Here is a 19,517-nt window from a genome sequence, read left to right as displayed (position 1 = left end):
CATAGAGTTAAAAGTTCACATTAGAACTCACATCAAAGAGAAACCATATTATTGCCAGAAAGTACACATTAGGATTCACAATAAGAGAAACATTTTCAGTGTGAGTACTGTGACAAATGCTTTGCTAAAAGGCAACTTAAACAATCACATCAAAGCTCACAAAAAGAAATATCAGTGTGAGTATTGAAAACTGGTGTACCAAGAGGTACCTTTAATTTAAAGAATTAATACAAAAGGTATGTATGTGTGAGTGTTACCTGAAATATATTTCTAGAAACTCTCAATTGGAAAGTCACATGAGAATTCACCAGAGAGAAACTTTTCACATCAGTGTGATTATTAATCAGAGGAATTTAAAAGTTAATTTTGAATTCGCATCAAAGAGAAACTGTAACAGTGTGATTATTGTCAGAACTCATACCAAGAGAAACCTTTCAAGTGATGGTATAGCGCGGGCTCCCATTGAACATGTATTGTACATTGTCGTGCCACTATTTCTGTGCCTGACCATTGACATCTGAAATCATATCAATAAATCATGTTGATTATTAATATTGCATTTTTCACTTGTTGCAGGTGTGACCGTCATCAACTAAATTAAAACGATGAATTTCTACCCCCTTTACTTTGTAAACGCAACCTACAATGTAGATAGTGCTAGATTCTTAGTCTTGCACCCAGACTGCATGGTCTATTACGAACTACGAATGTTAGACTGTAAGGGACCATGTGGTCTGTGCGTGAGACTAAGAATCTGGAGCTATCTAGGTTGCGTTACAAAGTAAGGTGGTAATAATTATGTGTACCCGGGGTGAATTCTCAAAATGGTCTGCCAAAATCGCTTGCCCCCCTTTGGCCGTGCCAAAAATCTTTGCCCCCCCTTGGCCGTGCCAAAAACCTTTGCCCCCCCTTTTGATGTGCCAAAAAATCTTTGCCCCCCCCCCCCTTACACATGCAAGATTTTGGGGAACCCAATTTAAAACCTTAAATTGTCTTAACATATAATGCGAAAGCAGTGAAGCAGGAAATTTTGCATATTTGAGCGTGTTCAGTAACGTTTTCCACGCCTTTTAGGGCGTAATATAGAAACGGTGCCCAAAATATCTGTGCCAAAATTGCTTGCCCCCCCCTTTCGACCTGCCAAAAATCGCTTGACCCCCCTTTCGACCTGCCAAAATGCTTGCCCCCCTTTTGGCCTGCCAAAAACTCTTTGCCCCCCCTATAATTCGCCCCCTGGGGTACACATAATTATTGCACCACCCCTAATGGGGTGAAGAAATTCATTGTTTTAATTTAGTTGATGACGGTCACACTTGAAACAAGCAATATTTCGTGATTTATTGATATGATTTCAGATGTCAACAGTCGGGCGCAGTAATAGTGACACAACAATGTACGTGTTCAATGGGAGCCAGCGGTATAACCATGAGTGTGACATTTGGCATATAAATAAATGTAGATATTTATATAGCGCTTTATGCCGTAAACAGCCTCAAAGCGCTTTACATTTATTCCGCCGTTATCAGAATATGTCGGAACCACGTTTGCTGCCTACAAATGGCGAGGGTTCATCAGTACAACGACTGTGACTACCCCTAACAGCTTCCCATTGCACCTGGGTGGGGGTGAGGCAAAAGCGTGACAAAGCGCCTTGCCCAAGGCGCAACACGGTGGCGGGACGGGACTCGAACCCACGCACGTCAAGCAAGCTCTCAGATTATGAGTCCAAGGCCGTAACCATATGCAAGTGGGGGCAAAGAATTTTGGCAAGCCGTTTGAAAATTTTACCCCACCCCCAAAGAGAAACCATATCAGAGTGATAATTGTCAAATATGATTTGAAAGCACACATTAGAACTCACACCAAAGAGATAAACGCTTTGCCTAACAATACCACTTAAACGATCGCATCAGAACTCACACCAAAGAGAAACTTATCAACTGGTGCGAGTATTGTGAAAAGCACTTTCAAAAACACATTTTAAAAAGAACTTGTACTGAAAGCAAAGGTATCAGTGTGAGTAGTGTCAGAAATTCTTTACTCAAATGAGTTCACATTAGAGTGTTGATATTGTGACAAGTACTTACAGAATAAACAAATTTTATTTTGACTATCCTCTACAGTGTGATAGACGACATGCAGGTCAATATATTAGGTAGTAGATGCCAGCGCAACTACGATAAAAATATTGGACCTGGTCACCTGCCTGTCGTCTATCATAGGTAGAGATAATAGTCAAAATAAAAATTCCTATCGTTTATTGTCATTCTTAGTCAGTTATATATTATATTTTAATAACTAAACAATTTTTTACAGCGAAAATAAAGTTACCATCATAAAAACTCCCCCCCCCCATCTTTTCTAAAATGAACAACTTCACATCTTTTGTTGTGTCTACGCATACAACGCAATACATACACGCACCTCTGTGAGCGTATTACGTGTTATCAACACTCATGATGACGTGGGGTCGTCTACAGCCTGATAGGATGACACCCAAAATCATGCGATTGTCCAATCAGATTATGTGTGATAATGTGTCTACCTAATAGACCACTCCCACTGACTAAGAATGGGTGATAAATACACCTTTTAGAAGAGCACATACATGTATTGCACATGATGAGAGTTAAAACTGAAGTTTACATGCTCTGTGATTTAGACACCCAGCACCATAAATAAATAAAATTAAGCTTGTACTTTTGTAAGGTACGTAACTTTTAAAACCCATTCTTATTCAATGGGTGCCTCTTGTAAAGAATTCACGTAATTTGATTGGTTTTCTGGTGTATAATATCTCACAATAGTTGATAGTGATATTAGTCAGGGCGCTTCTGAAAAAAGGCAGTTTTTCTCGCAAAAATTACATTAAAACTGAATAAGAATGAGAATAAAGATAGGATTTTGTCTTTTGCCTATCAATATCGTGTCATAATGGATGGGCTGGCCAATATTTTCATCGTAGTGGATACGGCTGCGCCGCATCCACTACTCAAAATATTGGCCAGCCCATCCATTATGACACGATATTGATAGGCAAAAGACAAAATCCTATCATTTATTCTCTAATTATCTTGGTATATGCATTATTATCCCAGCCCTCGCACACTCTGTGTATCCACAGGTACTCTTGCTCATTGGAAATTGTGCAAAATATGGGGTGCTTTTTGCTGGAGAAACGTGATTTGCGAAACACGAAAGGGGATATAGCTAAACAAAGGATAAAATTGCCTTTAGTTTCCTTTTGTTTTGAAAACTCCTTTTAATTCCTCACATCTTTAATTTGGAACAGGTTGTTCAATTTCAATGGGGGTTTTCTGCAAAATACAGCATTGTAAATGCTTTTAACTATCCTATTAGAAACTGAAACTGAGTTCCAACTAATTTTGCTTTATCGCATCAAATATGTGCATCTATTTATTATTCATCATGCTCATTAATATTGCTCGAAATTCTTAAATTGGGAAACAAAAATGTGCAAACCTTACTCGTTTCTGAATTTGTATGCATTGCTGTCAAAAAAAGGGTATCTTTGGAATATCGTTCACATTACAACCAACAAAGGAGCATTGTTGAAGGGCAACATAATTGTAAAATTGCTAAAAATAGGGGTCTTTTTTTCTTTGAAAAGTTTGTAAAAAGATGAAAACTTGATGGATGTTTTCAAAGTTTGTTGAAGAGCATGATACACGGAGTGTGGGACTGGGCATTTTATACAGTCATGTAGCTACAGTCATGAAGTAGTAATCTAGAGCACAGTAATCTAATAAAATGATATTGGATTGAGAAATAAAATGAGAGCTTTATTGATTGTGTTTGCTTTGTTTGAACAAATTTAGAAACATTATGTATCATTGTTTTAAAAGGAAGACAAAGTTAAAGGAAACCTATCTCTTTGTCAATGTTTTTCAACTTTCAAATTCTCAAAAGAGAAAAACGTAGAAGGCCACATTCTACATTTGGTGCAAACTGATGTGCTTTTTTGGTCCAAATGACCCCGGACAGTAACCCAAAATAACCCCTGACTCCACAAATGGGCCCTGGTTCTGGCACTCTGTGTACCCGCGGATACTCATGCTCAAATTGCTCATCGGCGAATTTTGAAAACATCCTATTTTGGATCTCATTTCGCGAACTTTTCAGGATAAAAATACCCCTATTTTTAGGGATTTATTTTTTTGCCCTTCTACGTTGCCTCTTTTTCACTAAAACGCAAATAATATTTCTAATACACCCCTTACTGATGGAAACGCATAAATTTATGCACGGCACCCGTGGTTGTATGTATCGTATAATTTATGCAATGTTATGTAATGTGCGCCAAATGGAATAATGATAAGTGAAACTACAATGATTTCTACATGTAGTTGGTGAATGAAGAGCACCTTTTTTTCAGTTTCGCGAACAAGTGGTATGGAAAGTGACCCCTTTTTATTGTGTTTCGCGAATCATGTTTCTTTATCTGAAAATTGCCCCCTAATTTCGCAAAATTTTCGACGAGCATGAGTACCCGCAGATACACAGAGTGGCGGGACCAGGAAATGGGCCCAAATAAACACAAACCACAGAGTGACTCCAAATGATCACTGACCCCAAACAACTCCTGATGCCAAGCGACATCAAAGTGACTTCAGACTCCCAAATGAACCCTGACCACAAAGTGACCATGCCAACAAAATGACCCCAGATGACTTTTGACCTCAAATGCCCACTGACCCCTGAACCCAAATTTATCACTGACCCAAAGGTGATCTTTAATAACATCACTGACAAATGACCAGTCCGCCATCTGCCCCAATTTACCCAAGTGTTCTTTAATGACCCAAATAATGTATTAGTACCTTATTAGACACAATGTGCCTTATTTATTGAGTTTGAATTGAAATATGGCGAACCTCATCTGAAATTATAGAGATAGCTATTGTGAACCTTTTGTTTCATTTAGGGGCTGTGCAATAATTATGAGACCCCTAGGGGTAAAATTACCAAATGTTGTGCCAGAAAATGCTTGCCCCCCTGGCCTGCCAAAAATCACTTATCCCCCCCCCCCCCTGTCAAAAAAATTGCCCCCCCCCCTTTTTGCACATGGGATCCCAATTTGCAAACCTTAAATTTTAAGCGTTTCTAGACTGTTTGTACCCCCTTGTCCCCATCTGGGCTTGCCAAAAATTGCTTCCCCCCCCCCTTCGGTTGGCCAAAACTTAATTCCCGCCCAATTTTACCCTCTCCCAGTGCTCATAATTATTGCACAGCCTCATATGTAATGTTGGCCTTGTGGGCACCTTGGGAGAACTGTGTAGTGCAGCTGGTTGAATAAGAAAATAGTCATAACACATCAAAGGACAAATCTCAAGGACAAATCTATTTTTATAGAAATGTTACAATGAACAGGTCTAATATTACGAATCTATAAAGATACAGGTAGCTACCGTAAAGATTCGCCTAAAGGTGCACATGGGCTCCCTGGACATAACTGGCATTTTATACACAAACCTTCCATAAACTTCCCACCAGCAAATAAGAGTACTCACTCTGAATTTAGTGTTGGAATTTTCAGAGGAGGGAGCTTTCTATTTGTGTGTGAAATATGCCTTAAGGCAATGGAGCCAATATGTGCCATGAGGTGAATTTTTACGGTATGCCATGTTGATGCCTTTTATTTGACATACAATGAGACAACACAGGGGCGGCTGGTCCAATGGTTCTACCGGTTCTCAGCACCGCTTAATTTCTCACAGAAAAAATAAATTAACCCAACAGCATGTGCAACTGATTATGAAGATGGATATTTCCGATATTATCGCGACACCTAGTGATTTTAACCACATATGTTTGGGATCTATAATCTTAGAAAATGATCCGGCAACATTACAACTCAATTCGGTGCTACTGCTGATTAGACCTGGTAGATGTTATGTTTTCTATTGAAATCTTGCTCGGTGCTAGGTCTCCGTAGAGAAGCACACGGCAAATTAGGTATATTCGGTTCTGTGCATGTATAGAACCGATAGCTTAGGCTTTCACACAGTTCACAGGAATTAGCTTGGTATCGATTTCTAGTGAGTACGCGCATGTGTTATAAGTGTGTGTATAAGTCTAGCATCACACGAGCCTGATCGAGATAAAAATAGATGCATGACGTAGTTCCATACCAGAGAGGTACTGTCATGCATTAGCTACTATAATGAAAGTGCTCAGGATTTAAATCTATAATTCGGTATTGGCGAATTCAAGATGTAAGATTTTATTAAAACTAGATTGAGTAGATTGGCATTATACATGTAGGACATGTTGATCTAAATTTGCTAGACAGAGATATAATAAAACCGTTTTTTTTTATAAAGTCATGAACATTATTAGTAGGCCTATTAATTTATATTTATATTAAAACAATATTGAATAGAAAATAAAAACATAGATATCATGCAAACAACAAATCAAACAACCAAGTGAATAAAAAACATCTAGGCCTACATGATTTAAACATTTCACACAATTAAATGCCTTACATTGAAATTGTTTTAATTCATGATGATGTACAAAACTATAGTTTTCAATATTTGACAGGTAGGATAGTCTCATGATATCATACTTATTCAGTAATAAAAACTTTCAACATTGTGTAATTGTATTCCGAATGCGGATTTTTTAATTGAAAATTTGCCCTGAAAAGTATGCACCAAATCGCGCCATTTAGACTTTGTTTTTCAATTTTTTTCAAATTCTCAGGGGGGGACATCCCCCCTCAGACACCCCCCCTACGTCGCACAAGTGCGCCGGGCGGCGCTTCGCGCCGATTAGCACCTACTTTAATAAAGACCACGAGCCGCCACTGAGACAACATGTATCAATCTCAAGCAGCCAAAACTTTTTACTTACACTGAACTGAAGATGTACCTTTAAAAATGTCATTATTTTTTTTCAGATGTTCTAATTCACTGATTTGCAACTTGCCAACAAGCCTCAAAAAGATTCACTTTGGAGGAGAAAACGTATGCAGACACTCAAATAGATATGCTATCACGTACTGCATGACTTCCATCATTTGGGTATGTTACCTCCAAGTATTGAGCTACGTTTACTTTCTGAGACTAAGAAAGAATGAACAGTTTACCAACCCAAAGTGTTACAAATAAACATGACAACAAATAAACACAAATCCCGACCAGCACACAACCCAACTTGAAAAAAAAAGCAAGGGAATGTGCCGGCATGAGAATCTAACCCACAACCTTCCGATCTCTAGACGGACGCCTAGTCAAGCCAAGCTTGGATGTACTATTGGTATTTTTTTAAAGGCAATAAGTTTGCCATATGTTAAACACAGGCTAGTAATAGACTTGTCCAAGCGGAAACACGTTGAAGTCATCCAACTTACTCTGTCTTGCACTCAGCCTTCTCAACCACATTTCCGGGCCCCATTTATTCACCATTTCTACTGGTTATTCCTGGGCTGCTGGCTTCTTTTTTCTGGTTGGCCCTGTAGCTTTTTTTTCTGGTTGGCCTTTTAATTGTTGTTTTATTTTTATGCAATATGAGCAGTTTCAAATCTTTTCTAATTATTTGCCTTCGAGAAGTCACTTGCTTCTTATAATATTGTTAAAAACAATCACCATCTACTGATAATATCTTTCATATGGAACTTGCTGCTATTAGTCTCTTTAGATTCCCTCTCTCCTGTTTTCCTTTCTCTCATTTTTCCTGTACATGTAGGGGCTAGGGTCCAAATATGTGATTTTGTTACTACCTTGCAAAAGTATGAACAACTTTTAATTTGAAGGATGAAGTCAACAAAAATCCCATCATGTAATTTTTCATGTGAAAAAATTTGTAAGAAGGAAGAAAGCATTAGTACATTCAATAGCATGTAAGGTATTTGGGATAGTCAACAGGGGCTCGTTGCTGGGACATGCCTGAATTCAAACTGCGTTATAGTTTTGATTTGCAAATTTGGAAAATGCACCAAATTTCATATACTTGTATCAATCTTTGTCAATTTAGAGCTTTTGGTCGCAAATCAAATTGTCATAACATCAGCAGGTTTAGATGTATGTCGGGTTATGTAAGTGAGGGGTTTCTTTTTATGTTGTGTTTATTAGGGTGCTTGTAATCTTATCACTTCTAGCGTACACTCCTACATCCATCACAAATATGCACAAGTCTCATTTTGATGATTTTTTTAGATTTTGCGATTTACCGAATCCATAGGCTTTAAAGCTATACTGTAACTGTTAAAATTTCAAACATTTTAATTTCAGATTTTTGATCCAGAACGTTTCGCCAAGAGAAGGAAGTGCACGATAGACAGCCAAAAAGACATCATCACCGACCATCCTTGATTGGTATGTTAGCTCCAAAACTACATCTTTGCATCTGTGAGACTGCTTATTATATCAAACACTTCTTGATAAATGTTACCAAGAACAATGAAAGTGAAACTTTTGAAACCGATCTTTTGTCAATTTTGTAAAGCTGCCTTTTATTCTTTGGATAGGAAAAGAAGTCATGTTTACAGACATAAGATCAAGTATGTCTGGGTGCAAACCAAAAAGAAAACTGGCTATCTCAGAGCTCTTAACAGAAATGGCATGGAAGAAAGGTCAAGTAGTAATATTGAAGGTCGCACAGATATCAGAACTCTCAACACATACCGGTGCAAGTATTGTCTGATATGCTTTCATTGCAACATTGAACTAAAAGATCATATCAGAACTCACACCAAAGAGAAACCGTATCTAAAAGCCCCAATTAAGAAAACTGGCACTAAAGAAAACCCTACGATAAATGTTGCTGGAAGTGTTTTACATATTAGTAGGACTATTTGTACAAGCACTTTACATACAGAAAAAGGCTCAGTGAGTCCAATTAGAGTTCAGTCCCAAAAGACATCCTTCTACCGGTGTAAATATTGCAGGCAATATTTTAGTTGTAAAGATAGTCTTGACAACCATATCAGTTCTAGCCACATTTATCAATGCAAGTATTGTGGTAAATTCTTTAATTGGGAAAGTCACCTAAAAATTCACAAGAATACTCACACAAAACCTTTTGAGTGTGAATATTGTAGGAAGAGTTTTGCATTAGCTGGTGGTCTTATAAAACACATCAGAATTCATCACCCTAAAGAGAAGCCATTTCAATGCAAGTTTTGTGGGAAATGCTTTAATTGGGAAAGTGAACTAAAATTCACATCAAAACTCACGCATAAAATCCACAGACCTTTTAAGTGTGAATATTGTCAGAAGAGTTTTACATTGGCTGGTGGTCTTAAAGAACACCTCAGAATTCACACTAAAAGAAGCCAGTTCAATGCAAGTATTGTGAGAAATACTTTAATTGGGAAAGTCAACTAAAATTTCACATGAATACTCACACAAAACCATTTGAGTGTGAATATTGTAAGAAGAGTTTTGCATTAGCTGGTGGTCTTATAAAACACATCAGAATTCATCACCCTAAAAAGAAGCCAATTCAATGCAAGTATTGTGAGAAATACTTTAATTGGGAAAGTCACCTAAAAATTCACATGAATACTCACACAAAACCATTTGAGTGTGAATATTGTAAAAAGAGTTTTGCATTAGCTGGGGGTCTTATAAAACACATCAGAATTCATCACCCTAAAGAGATCCCATTTCAATGTGAGTATTGTGAGAAATGCTTTGATCGGGGAAGTAAACTAAAAATTCATATGAAAATTCACACAAAACCTTTTAAGTGTGAATATTGCAGGAAAAGTTTTTCATCGGAGGTTGGTCTTAAAGGGCACCTCAGAATTCACACTAAAGAGAAGCCATTTCAATGTGAGTATTGTGAGAAATGCTTTGATCGGGGAAGTAAACTAAAAATTCATATGAAAATTCACACAAAACCTTTTAAGTGTGAATATTGCAGGAAGAGTTTTTCATTGGAGGTTGGTCTTCAAGGGCACCTCAGAATTCACACTAAAGAGAAGCCATTTCGATGTGAGTATTGTGAGAAATACTTTAATTGGAAAAGTCAACTAAAAATTCACATGAAAATTCACACAAAACCTTTTAAGTGTGATTATTGTAAGAAGAGTTTTGCATTAGCTGGTGGCCTTAAAAACATATCAGAATTCATCACACTAAAGAGAAGCCATTTCAATGTGAATATTGTGAGAAATGCTTTAATTGGGAAAGTCAGCTCAAAATTCACATAAAAACTCACACAAAACCTTTTAAGTGTGAATATTGCAGGAAGAGTTTTTCATTGGCTGGTGGTCTTAAAGGGCACCTCAGAATTCACACTAAAAAGAAGCCATTTCAATGCAAGTATTGTGAGAAATACTTTAATTGGGAAAGTCAACTAAAAATTCACATTAAAACACACAAAATCCGCTGACCTTAAAGCCTACATCATATCAGACTCACACCAAAGAGAAACACTGTCCTTAAGCCCCAATTAACAAAACTGGCACAAAAGAAAACTCTAGCATAAATGGTGCTGGAAGTGTTTTACATAAATCAGTAAAACTATTTTTAGAAATACTTTACATACAGAACAAAGCAAGCACTTTACATCATGTTGATATAGAAAAAACACAATGGGTCCATTTGGAGCTCAGGCCAAAAAGACATCTACTGGTGTAAATATAGATGTTGTGCATGAAATTATTGATTGGCTCTAAACAAAGGATATGAACCGTGTCCTTCATCGTAATCATGGCGCATGGCAGTCCATTCAATCAAATGTTGTCATCAACCTGCTTGATCATAGTGCATTTGTCATGTGTGTGAGACAAGCTGTGGCGGTAGCTTGCAAGCGTGCTTGTGTTGAATGCATTTGAGATACGTCATATGCACAACCTCTATTGCAGGCAACATATCAAAACGTTTGGGTCACTCTTTCTATCCACGCACTGTTGCACATTTTTCCCCTATGGTGGACTGACTTGAAAACTTTTTTGAAGGATTTTTTCCCCATAAAATCAATATCTTAACATTATTTGCTAAGTTCCAACAGGTATAGGGGCTGTGCAATAATTATGAGACCTGAACATTTTATTTTCAGATGTTGGATTCAGAACGCTTCACCAAGACTCATTTAAGAAAAGGAAGTGTGTGACACTCTGCACAGACCGCCAAAAAGACATCATCATCGACCATCCTTGATTGGTATGTTAGCTCCAAAACTACATCTTTGCATCTGTGAGGCTGCTTATTAAAATTAACACTTCTTGATAAATGTTACCAAGAACAATGAAAGTGAAACTTTTGAAACCGATCTTTTGTCAATTTTGTAAAGCTACCTTTTATTCTTTGGATAGGAAAAGAAGTCATGTTTACAGACATAAGATCAAGTATGTAGGGGTGCAAATCAAAAAGAAAACTGGCTATCTCAGAGCTCTTAACAGAAATGGCATGGAAGAAAGGTCAAGTAGTAATATTGAAGGTCGCACAGATATCAGAACTCTCAACACATACCGGTGCAAGTATTGTCTGATATGCTTTCATTACAACAGTGAACTAAAAGATCACATCAGAACTCACACCAAAGAGAAACCGTATCGAAAAGCCCCAATTAAGACAACTGGCACAAAAGAAAACCCTACAATAAATGTTGCTGGAAATGTTTTACATAAACTCAGTAAGGCTGTTTTTATAAGCACTTTACATACAGAAAAAGGCTCAGTGAGTCCAATTGGAGTTCAGTCCCAAAAGACATCCTTCTACCGTTGTAAATATTGCAGGCAATATTTTAGTTGTAAAGATAGTCTTGACAACCATATCAGTTCTAGCCACATTTACCAGTGCAAGTATTGTGGTAAATTCTTTAATTGGGAAAGTCACCTAAAATTCACAAGAATACTCACACAAAACCATTTGAGTGTGAATATTGTAGGAAGAGTTTTGCATTAGCTGGTGGTCTTATAAAACACATCAGAATTCATCACCCTAAAGAGAAGCCATTTCAATGCAAGTTTTGTGGGAAATGCTTTATCAGAACTCTCAACACATACCGGTGTAAGTATTGTCTGATATGCTTTCATTGCAACAGTGAACTAAAAGATCACATCAGAACTCACACCAAAGAGAAACCGATCGAAAAGCCCCAATTAAGAAAACTGGCACAAAAGAAAACCCTACGATAAAGGATGCTGGAAGTGTTTTACATAAACTCAGTAAGGATATTTTTATAAGCACTTTACATACAGAAAAAGGCTCAGTGAGTCCAATTGGAATTCAGTCCCAAAAGACTTCCTTCTACCGTGTAAATATTGCAGGCAATATTTTATTTGTAAAGATAGTCTTGACAACCATATCAGTTCTAGCCACATTTACCAGTGCAAGTATTGTGGTAAATTCTTTAATTGGGAAAGTCAACTAAAAATTCATATGAAAACTCACACAAAAGTGTGAATATTTGTCAGAAGAGTTTTACATTGGCTGGTGGTCTTAAAGGACACCTCAGAATTCACACTAAAGAGAAGCCATTTCAATGCAAGTTTTGTGAAAAATGCTTTACTTTGGAATGTCAACTAAAAATTCACATCAAAACTCACACAAACTCCACAGACCTTTTAAAGTGTGAATATTGTCAGAAGAGTTTTACATTGGCTGGTGATCTTAAAGAACACCTCAGAATTCACACTAAAGAGAAGCCATTTCAATGTGAGTATTGTGAAAAATGCTTACTTTGGAATGTCAACTAAAAATTCACATCAAAACTCACACAAAATCCACAGACCTTTTAAAGTGTGAATATTGTCAGAAGAGTTTTACATTGGCTGGTGATCTTAAAGAACACCTCAGAATTCACACTAAAGAGAAGCCATTTCAGTGTGAGTATTGTGAGAAATGCTGTAATTGGGAAAGTCAACTAAAAACTCACATGAATACTCACACAAAATCTTATAAGTGTGAATATTGTGAGAAGAGTTTTACATTGGCTGGTGCTCTTAAAAACACATCGGAATTCATCACCCTAAAGAGAAGCCATTTCAATGTGAGTATTGTGAGAAATGCTTTGATCGGGGAAGTAAACTAAAAATTCATATGAAAACTCACACAAAACCTTTTAAGTGTGAATATTGTCCGAAGAGTTTTACATTGGCTGGTGGTCTTAAAAAACATATCAGAATTCATCATACTACAGAGAAGCCATTTCAATGTGAGTATTGTGAGAAATGCTTTAATTGGGAAAGTCAACTAAAAATTCACATGAAAATTCACACAAAACCTTTTAAGTGTGAATATTGTAAGAAGAGTTTTTCATCGGATGCTGGTCTTAAAAAACATGTCAGAATTCATCACACTAAAGAGAAGCCATTTCAATGTGAGTATTGTGAGAAATGCTTTAACTGGGAAAGTCAACTAAAAATTCACATGAAAACACACAAAATCCACAGACCTTAAAGCCTACATCATATCAGAACTCACACCAAAGAGAAACACTGTCCTTAAGCCCCAATTAACAAAACTGGCACAAAAGAAAACTCTAGCATAAATGGTGCTGGAAGTGTTTTACATAAATCAGTAAAACTATTTTTAGAAATACTTTACATACAGAATAAAGCACTTTACATAATATAGAAAAAAACACAATGGGTCCATTTGGATCTCAGGCCAAAAAGACTTCTACTAGTGTAAATATAGATGTTGTGCATGAAATTATTGATTGGCCAAAGTGTGAATATTGCAAGAAGAATTTTTCATCGGATGTTGGTCTTAAAGGGCACCTCAGAATTCACACTAAAGAGAAGCCATTTCAATGTGAGTATTGTGAGAAATGCTTGGGAAAGTCGACTAAAATTCACATCAAAACACACAAAATCCACAGACCTTAAAGCCTACATCATATCAGAACTCACACCAAAGAGAAACACTGTCCTTAAGCCCCAATTAACAAAACTGGCACAAAAGAAAACTCTAGCATAAATGGTGCTGGAAGTGTTTTACATAAATCAGTAAAACTATTTTTAGAAATACTTTACATACAGAATAAAGCACTTTACATGATATAGAAAAAAACACAATGGGTCCATTTGGAGCTCAGGCCAAAAAGACTTCTACTAGTGTAAATATAGATGTTGTGCATGAAATTATTGATTGGCTCTAAACAAAGGATATGAACCGGTGTCCTTCATCGTAATCATGGCGCATGGCAGTCCATTCAATCAAATGTTGTCATCAACCTGCTTGATCGTAATGCATTTGTCATGTGTGTGAGACAAACTGTCGCGGTAGATTGCAATCATGCTTTTGTTGAATGCATTTGAGATACGTCATATGCACAACCTCTATTGCAGGCAACATATCAAAACGTTTGGGTCACTCTTTCTATCCACGCACTGTTGCACATTTTTCCCCTATGGTGGACTGACCTGAAAACTGGGCTTTTTTCAGGATTTTTTTCCCATAAAATCAGTTCCACCAGGTATACTATAGGTGCTGTGCAATAATTGTGAGCCCTGAACATTTTATTTTCAGATTTTGGATTCAGAACGCTTCACCAAGACTCATTTAAGAAAAGAAAGTGTGTGACAGACAGCCAAAAAGACATCATCACCGACCATCCTTGATTGGTATGTTAGCTCCAAAACTACATCATTGCATCTGTGAGGCTGCTTATTAAAATTAACACTTCTTGATAAATGTTACCAAGAACAATGAAAGTGAAACTTTTGAAACCGATCTTTTGTCAATTTTGTAAGACTGCCTTTTATTCTTTGGATAGGAAAAGAAGTCATGTTTACAGACATAAGATCAAGTATGTCCGGGTGCAAACCAAAAAGAAAACTGGCTATCTCAGAGCTCTTAACAGAAATGGCATGGAAGAAAGGTCAAGTAGTAATATTGAAGGTCGCACAGATATCAGAACTCTCAACACATACCGGTGCAAGTATTGTCCGATACGCTTTCATTACAACAGTGAACTAAAAGATCACATCAGAACTCACACCAAAGAGAAACCGTATCGAAAAGCCCCAATTAAGAAAACTGGCACTAAAGAAAACCCTACGATAAATGTTGCTGGAAGTGTTTTACATATCAGTAGGACTATTTGTACAAGCACTTTACATACAGAAAAAGGCTCAGTGAGTCCAATTGGAATTCAGTCCCAAAAGACTTCCTTCTACCGGTGTAAATATTGCAGGCAATATTTTAATTGTAAAGATAGTCTTGACAACCATATCAGTTCTAGCCACATTTACCAGTGCAAGTATTGTGGTAAATTCTTTAATTGGGAAAGTCAACTAAAAATTCATACGAAAACTCACACAAAACCTTTTAAGTGTGATTATTCATATTGTCAGAAGAGTTTTACATTGGCTGGTGCTCTTAAAGAACACCTCAGAATTCACACTAAAGAGAAGCCATTTCAATGCAAGTATTGTGAGAAATGCTTTACTTTGGAATGTCAACTACAAATTCACATCAAAACTCACACAAAATCCACAGACCTTTTAAAGTGTGAATATTGTCAGAAGAGTTTTACATTGGCTGGTGATCTTAAAGAACACCTCAGAATTCACACTAAAGAGAAGCCATTTCAATGTGAGTATTGTGAGAAATGCTGTAATTGGGAAAGTCAGCTAATAACTCACATGAATACTCACACAAAACCTTTTAAGTGTGAATATTGTCAGAAGAGTTTTGCATTGGCTGGTGCTCTTAAAAACACATCAGAATTCACACTAAAGAGAAGCTATATCAATGCAAATATTGTGAGAAATGCTTTATTTGGGAAAGTCAACTAAAACTTCACATCAAAACTCACACAAAATCCACAGACCTTAAAGCCTAGCTACATCAGAACTCACGCCAAATAGAAACACTACCCTAAAGCCTCAATTAACAAAACTGGCACAGTAGAAAACCCTAAATGCTGCTGGAAGTGTTTTACATTTACACAGCACATCAGAATTCACACCAGAAAGAAACCCCATTAGCCCTAACCCTACCCGTGGTTTTTTGGCTATCGGAAGGGAAAGAAGGAATGAAAAAGGGGAGAAGATGAAGAAGAAAGTCACTTGGCACCCCCGGGATTCGAACCTCGGACCCCTCGCATGCCACGCAGAAGATCCCCAGCATGTAGCTACACAGGTGACGTTGGCCCAGCCAACGATTCCTGGGTATATATGACTTGGTCTGATGGCGTCATCAAGTCCCGTGGAATGCATGCACGCAGAGCGGTTTTAATAGTGAGCTTTAGTGAGTCCTAGTTGGGTTAGGGTTAGTGTGATCTGAAATGTGTTGTCACAAAGGAGTGATCTCAAAGAGCATTTCACAAATTGCACCTAGATACCATATCAGTTTGAGCTCTGTAAGAAATATTTTACACAAAATAGTGACACGTCAGAACTCACACCAAAGAGAAACCTTTTCAGTGTGAATTTGGTCAGAAAAGCTTTTCTCAGAAGGACATTCTGAAACGTTGTATCAAAACTCATACAGGATACTTAAGTCAATGCTAAGATCCGGTCAAAAAAAACATCTGGCAAATGTGAATATACTTAAGTAGAAAGGAATAAGCATCATGTTTAATTCTCTAAGTGTAAATAGTGTGTGTTTGGGTAAGGTGTAAAAAAGTTTTTAAGAATCCTGATATTAAAAATAAAACTTGATTTTTAGTTTTGGAGATGTGCACCAGGATAGATTTATGTCAATTATTAATTACAGTTACACCTAGAAATAAATTATGTGTTGACAATTCTAATATGTTGTTTTGTGTTTGTGTGTTTCTTGGTGGTAAAAAAGTGTATGTACTATGTAGTTTGTTTTGCTAACATTTAGGGACATTTTATTGGCTTTAAACTAATTGTCTAATTGAAATTCTTGATGTTTTTTTCAAGGTACAGACAGAGGAACTGTAGGAACTCTAGTTGTGACGGACTTCTCCAAGGCATTTGATTGCATCGACCATACTTTAGCTATCCAGAGACTCTACGAGCTTGGTGTCAGAAGCGAGTTACTGCCATGGATTATAAACTTCCTCACAGCTCGTCGTCAACGGGTGTCCCACAGGGCACAAAGCTGGGCCCCATCACATTTTTTTGGTGTAATCAACAATGCTTCTGAGGAGTCTCTGACTAAAAGCTTTAAGTATGTTGATTTTCTCACCCTTGGAGAGGTTTGTCCTGCAAAACAAGTCAGCCACATTGAATCTGATGTTCAGGACTTGGATGCTTGAGCAAAAGACCATCATCTCAAGCTCAATCGGAGTGAGTGCAAGGTGATGCAGGGTTGTTTCATGAGGGAACCTCCTGTCCCTCCTAGTCTTCACATTGCTGGGATTGAGCTTGATGTGGTGTCTGAGACTAAGCTCCTGGGCCTGACTGTCCAGTCCAATCTTGGCTGGCAGTCTCAGGTTAACGATATGGTATCAAAAGGCAGTCGAAGGCTGTACATGCTCTCACATCTCAAACGCTTTGGTGTTCCAACTAGTGACCTAGCCTCTGTTTATATTGGTTATGTTCGCCTGACATGTGAATATGCAGCCCAGAGCCGTAGCAAGGTTGAAAAATCTGGGGCGGCCATCACAAATGTGGGGCGGCCAAATTACAAATAAATGCCCAAATTGAAATAAAGATATAAAGAAAAACAGTAGTATTACCAACGACCAGGCACATCAATTAGAGCGCATCCAAAAGAGGGCTTGCCGCATTATCCTTGGTGCTAATTACTCATCCTACACAGATTCCCTTGATCAGTTCGAACCCCAAACTTTGAATGATAGAAGACTACATCTCTGTACACAGTTTGCTAAAAAATGTGTCGAATCTGATGTACTCAGAATGGTTTCCTCACAATATGAGGACACACAATATGACCCTTAGACAGTGCAATAAGTATCAGGTCCCCAGAACCAAAACAAAAACAGCTCAATACCCTATCTCACTTATCTACTTAATTAATACATCTCATCATGTTCATATTCAGCTGGTTTGTTTTAACTGTGATTTTATGACAGCATTTTTATCTTGATGCATTCATTTTGTCCCTTATAATTTGGCTGGTCCAATTTATGTGCAATATTTTGATATGTTATTTATTAATTACTGTTTTATTAAATTAAATTCTTTTGTATGTGTGTGGTGTGTGTGTGTGTGTGGGGGGGGGTAAAAATGGAGGGCTGATAATTTGGGTGTGGGTCTATGTAAGGTGGGGGTGGAGATGTAGGGGTGTGTGGGTTGTGTGAGTGTGAGATTTTGCCTCAACAAGTGCAATTAATTGCTTTAAGTAATTTTATGGTGTTTTTATGTATATCAAACCACTAACACAGAGCTCTCGGTCTGTGGATATCTCAAGATCAGTAGTTCAAGATATGTGTGTCATCTGCAAGCAGTGGCGTAACTAGCGGGGGCAGCAGGGGAGCAACATGCTGGGATTCTGCGCCCCTCCAAGCGATGAAAGTCAAAATGCTTCGTGCCCATTTCAGTACAAATTCAATCATTGAAAGAACATTTTAAGACCGATATTCAACTTCTACTAACCAAATTTAATTAGTGGTAGGCCTTATTTGGTTGGGGGGGGGGGGGCATTATGTATTCTTAGCCTTGGGCGCCACAACCCCTAGCTACGCCACTGCCCGCGTCTAAGATATATTTGGGTGGGGGTAGGGGCGTCAATCAGTGGCGTACCGTGGCCGCCCCAACCCGGGATGCTGAAGAATATTCAATTTTGCTGCCCTTCCTCAACAGCCCGAAAAAGGTTGACACGGGGTTTTTTTCCGGTGTTTGAAAAAGTGAAGAGCAAAAAGAAAAATAGGATTTCAGGCGCTAGCACCCTAAAAGTAGCACATTTTCACATTTTGATATACAGCATGTCTCAAAAAAAATTGTGCAAGTGAAAAGCGCCCTCTTTGGTAATTAGAAAATACCGATGTGACATGATGCTTACATCAACGTCAAGGGCACAGTCTTACCTCTCAGATACTGTTTGTTCTGTTCAATTTGCTTTTTTTAATCTGGAGATATGTTTAGTTAATGACGAAAGGGTAAAATCACAATTGTGCCACTTTTACTAGGGAATATGGCTGTACATGTAAATCAATGATAGCCGATGTTGATGCGGCTAATGCACTCCCACCTTCAGGGCTCATGCATTAGACGCATGAACATCAGCGAGCGTGCATTATTTTGTCTAATTTCATTAATTTAATTTCACTAAATTTCATGAACTTGTCTAAGTTCATTAACCTATAAGTGTGCAATATTTGTTTGTCTTTTAACATGTCTTGAGTGACAAAGAAAACAGTATTTACCATTATAAAATCATGCACATGTATTTAATTTTACAGCAGAATGTGAAATATTTATTTATCTTTTAAAGGGGCATTTCGTGATCCACAGCCTCATCCCCCACTTTTCCCAAAAAAGTTGAGATTTTACACCACTGGATACCTCTGGCTACATAATGTTTATGTACCAAATATTTCTTGCAGATTAATTCGTTTTAGCAAAAAATATCGCAAATTTGAATTTCGTTCTGGTGCACCAGAACGAAATTACAACACATTGTCTATGGAGCAGTGTAATACACATAATCATG

The 19,517-nt window shown here is 37.6% G+C and overlaps 1 protein-coding gene across 4 annotated transcripts in view; it reads left to right on the top strand.

The window, feature by feature from the left end:
• LOC140142042 (ras-like protein rasD) overlaps positions 1-19,517 on the top strand; it is a 163,601-nt gene that overhangs the window by 85,999 nt on the left and 58,085 nt on the right. For 3 of the 4 annotated variants that reach the window (XM_072163961.1, XM_072163958.1, XM_072163959.1), the window contains exons 4-7: positions 6,926-7,049; positions 8,259-8,342; positions 11,035-11,138; positions 14,454-16,677. The exons of the other annotated variant lie outside the window; for it this stretch is intronic. In XM_072163961.1, coding sequence (XP_072020062.1) covers positions 14,618-15,724 — 1,107 coding nt within the window. In that variant the 5' untranslated portion in view covers positions 6,926-7,049; positions 8,259-8,342; positions 11,035-11,138; positions 14,454-14,617 and the 3' untranslated portion in view covers positions 15,725-16,677. Of the gene's footprint in view, positions 1-6,925; positions 7,050-8,258; positions 8,343-11,034; positions 11,139-14,453; positions 16,678-19,517 lie in introns of those variants that run through there. 4 annotated transcript variants of the gene reach the window in all.

This window comes from Amphiura filiformis, chromosome 20, assembly GCF_039555335.1.
Source record: "Amphiura filiformis chromosome 20, Afil_fr2py, whole genome shotgun sequence".
NCBI classification, from domain to species: domain Eukaryota; kingdom Metazoa; phylum Echinodermata; class Ophiuroidea; order Amphilepidida; family Amphiuridae; genus Amphiura; species Amphiura filiformis.
Note: the sequence above shows the minus strand (reverse complement) of the source record. Positions and strands in the feature narration are given on the sequence as shown.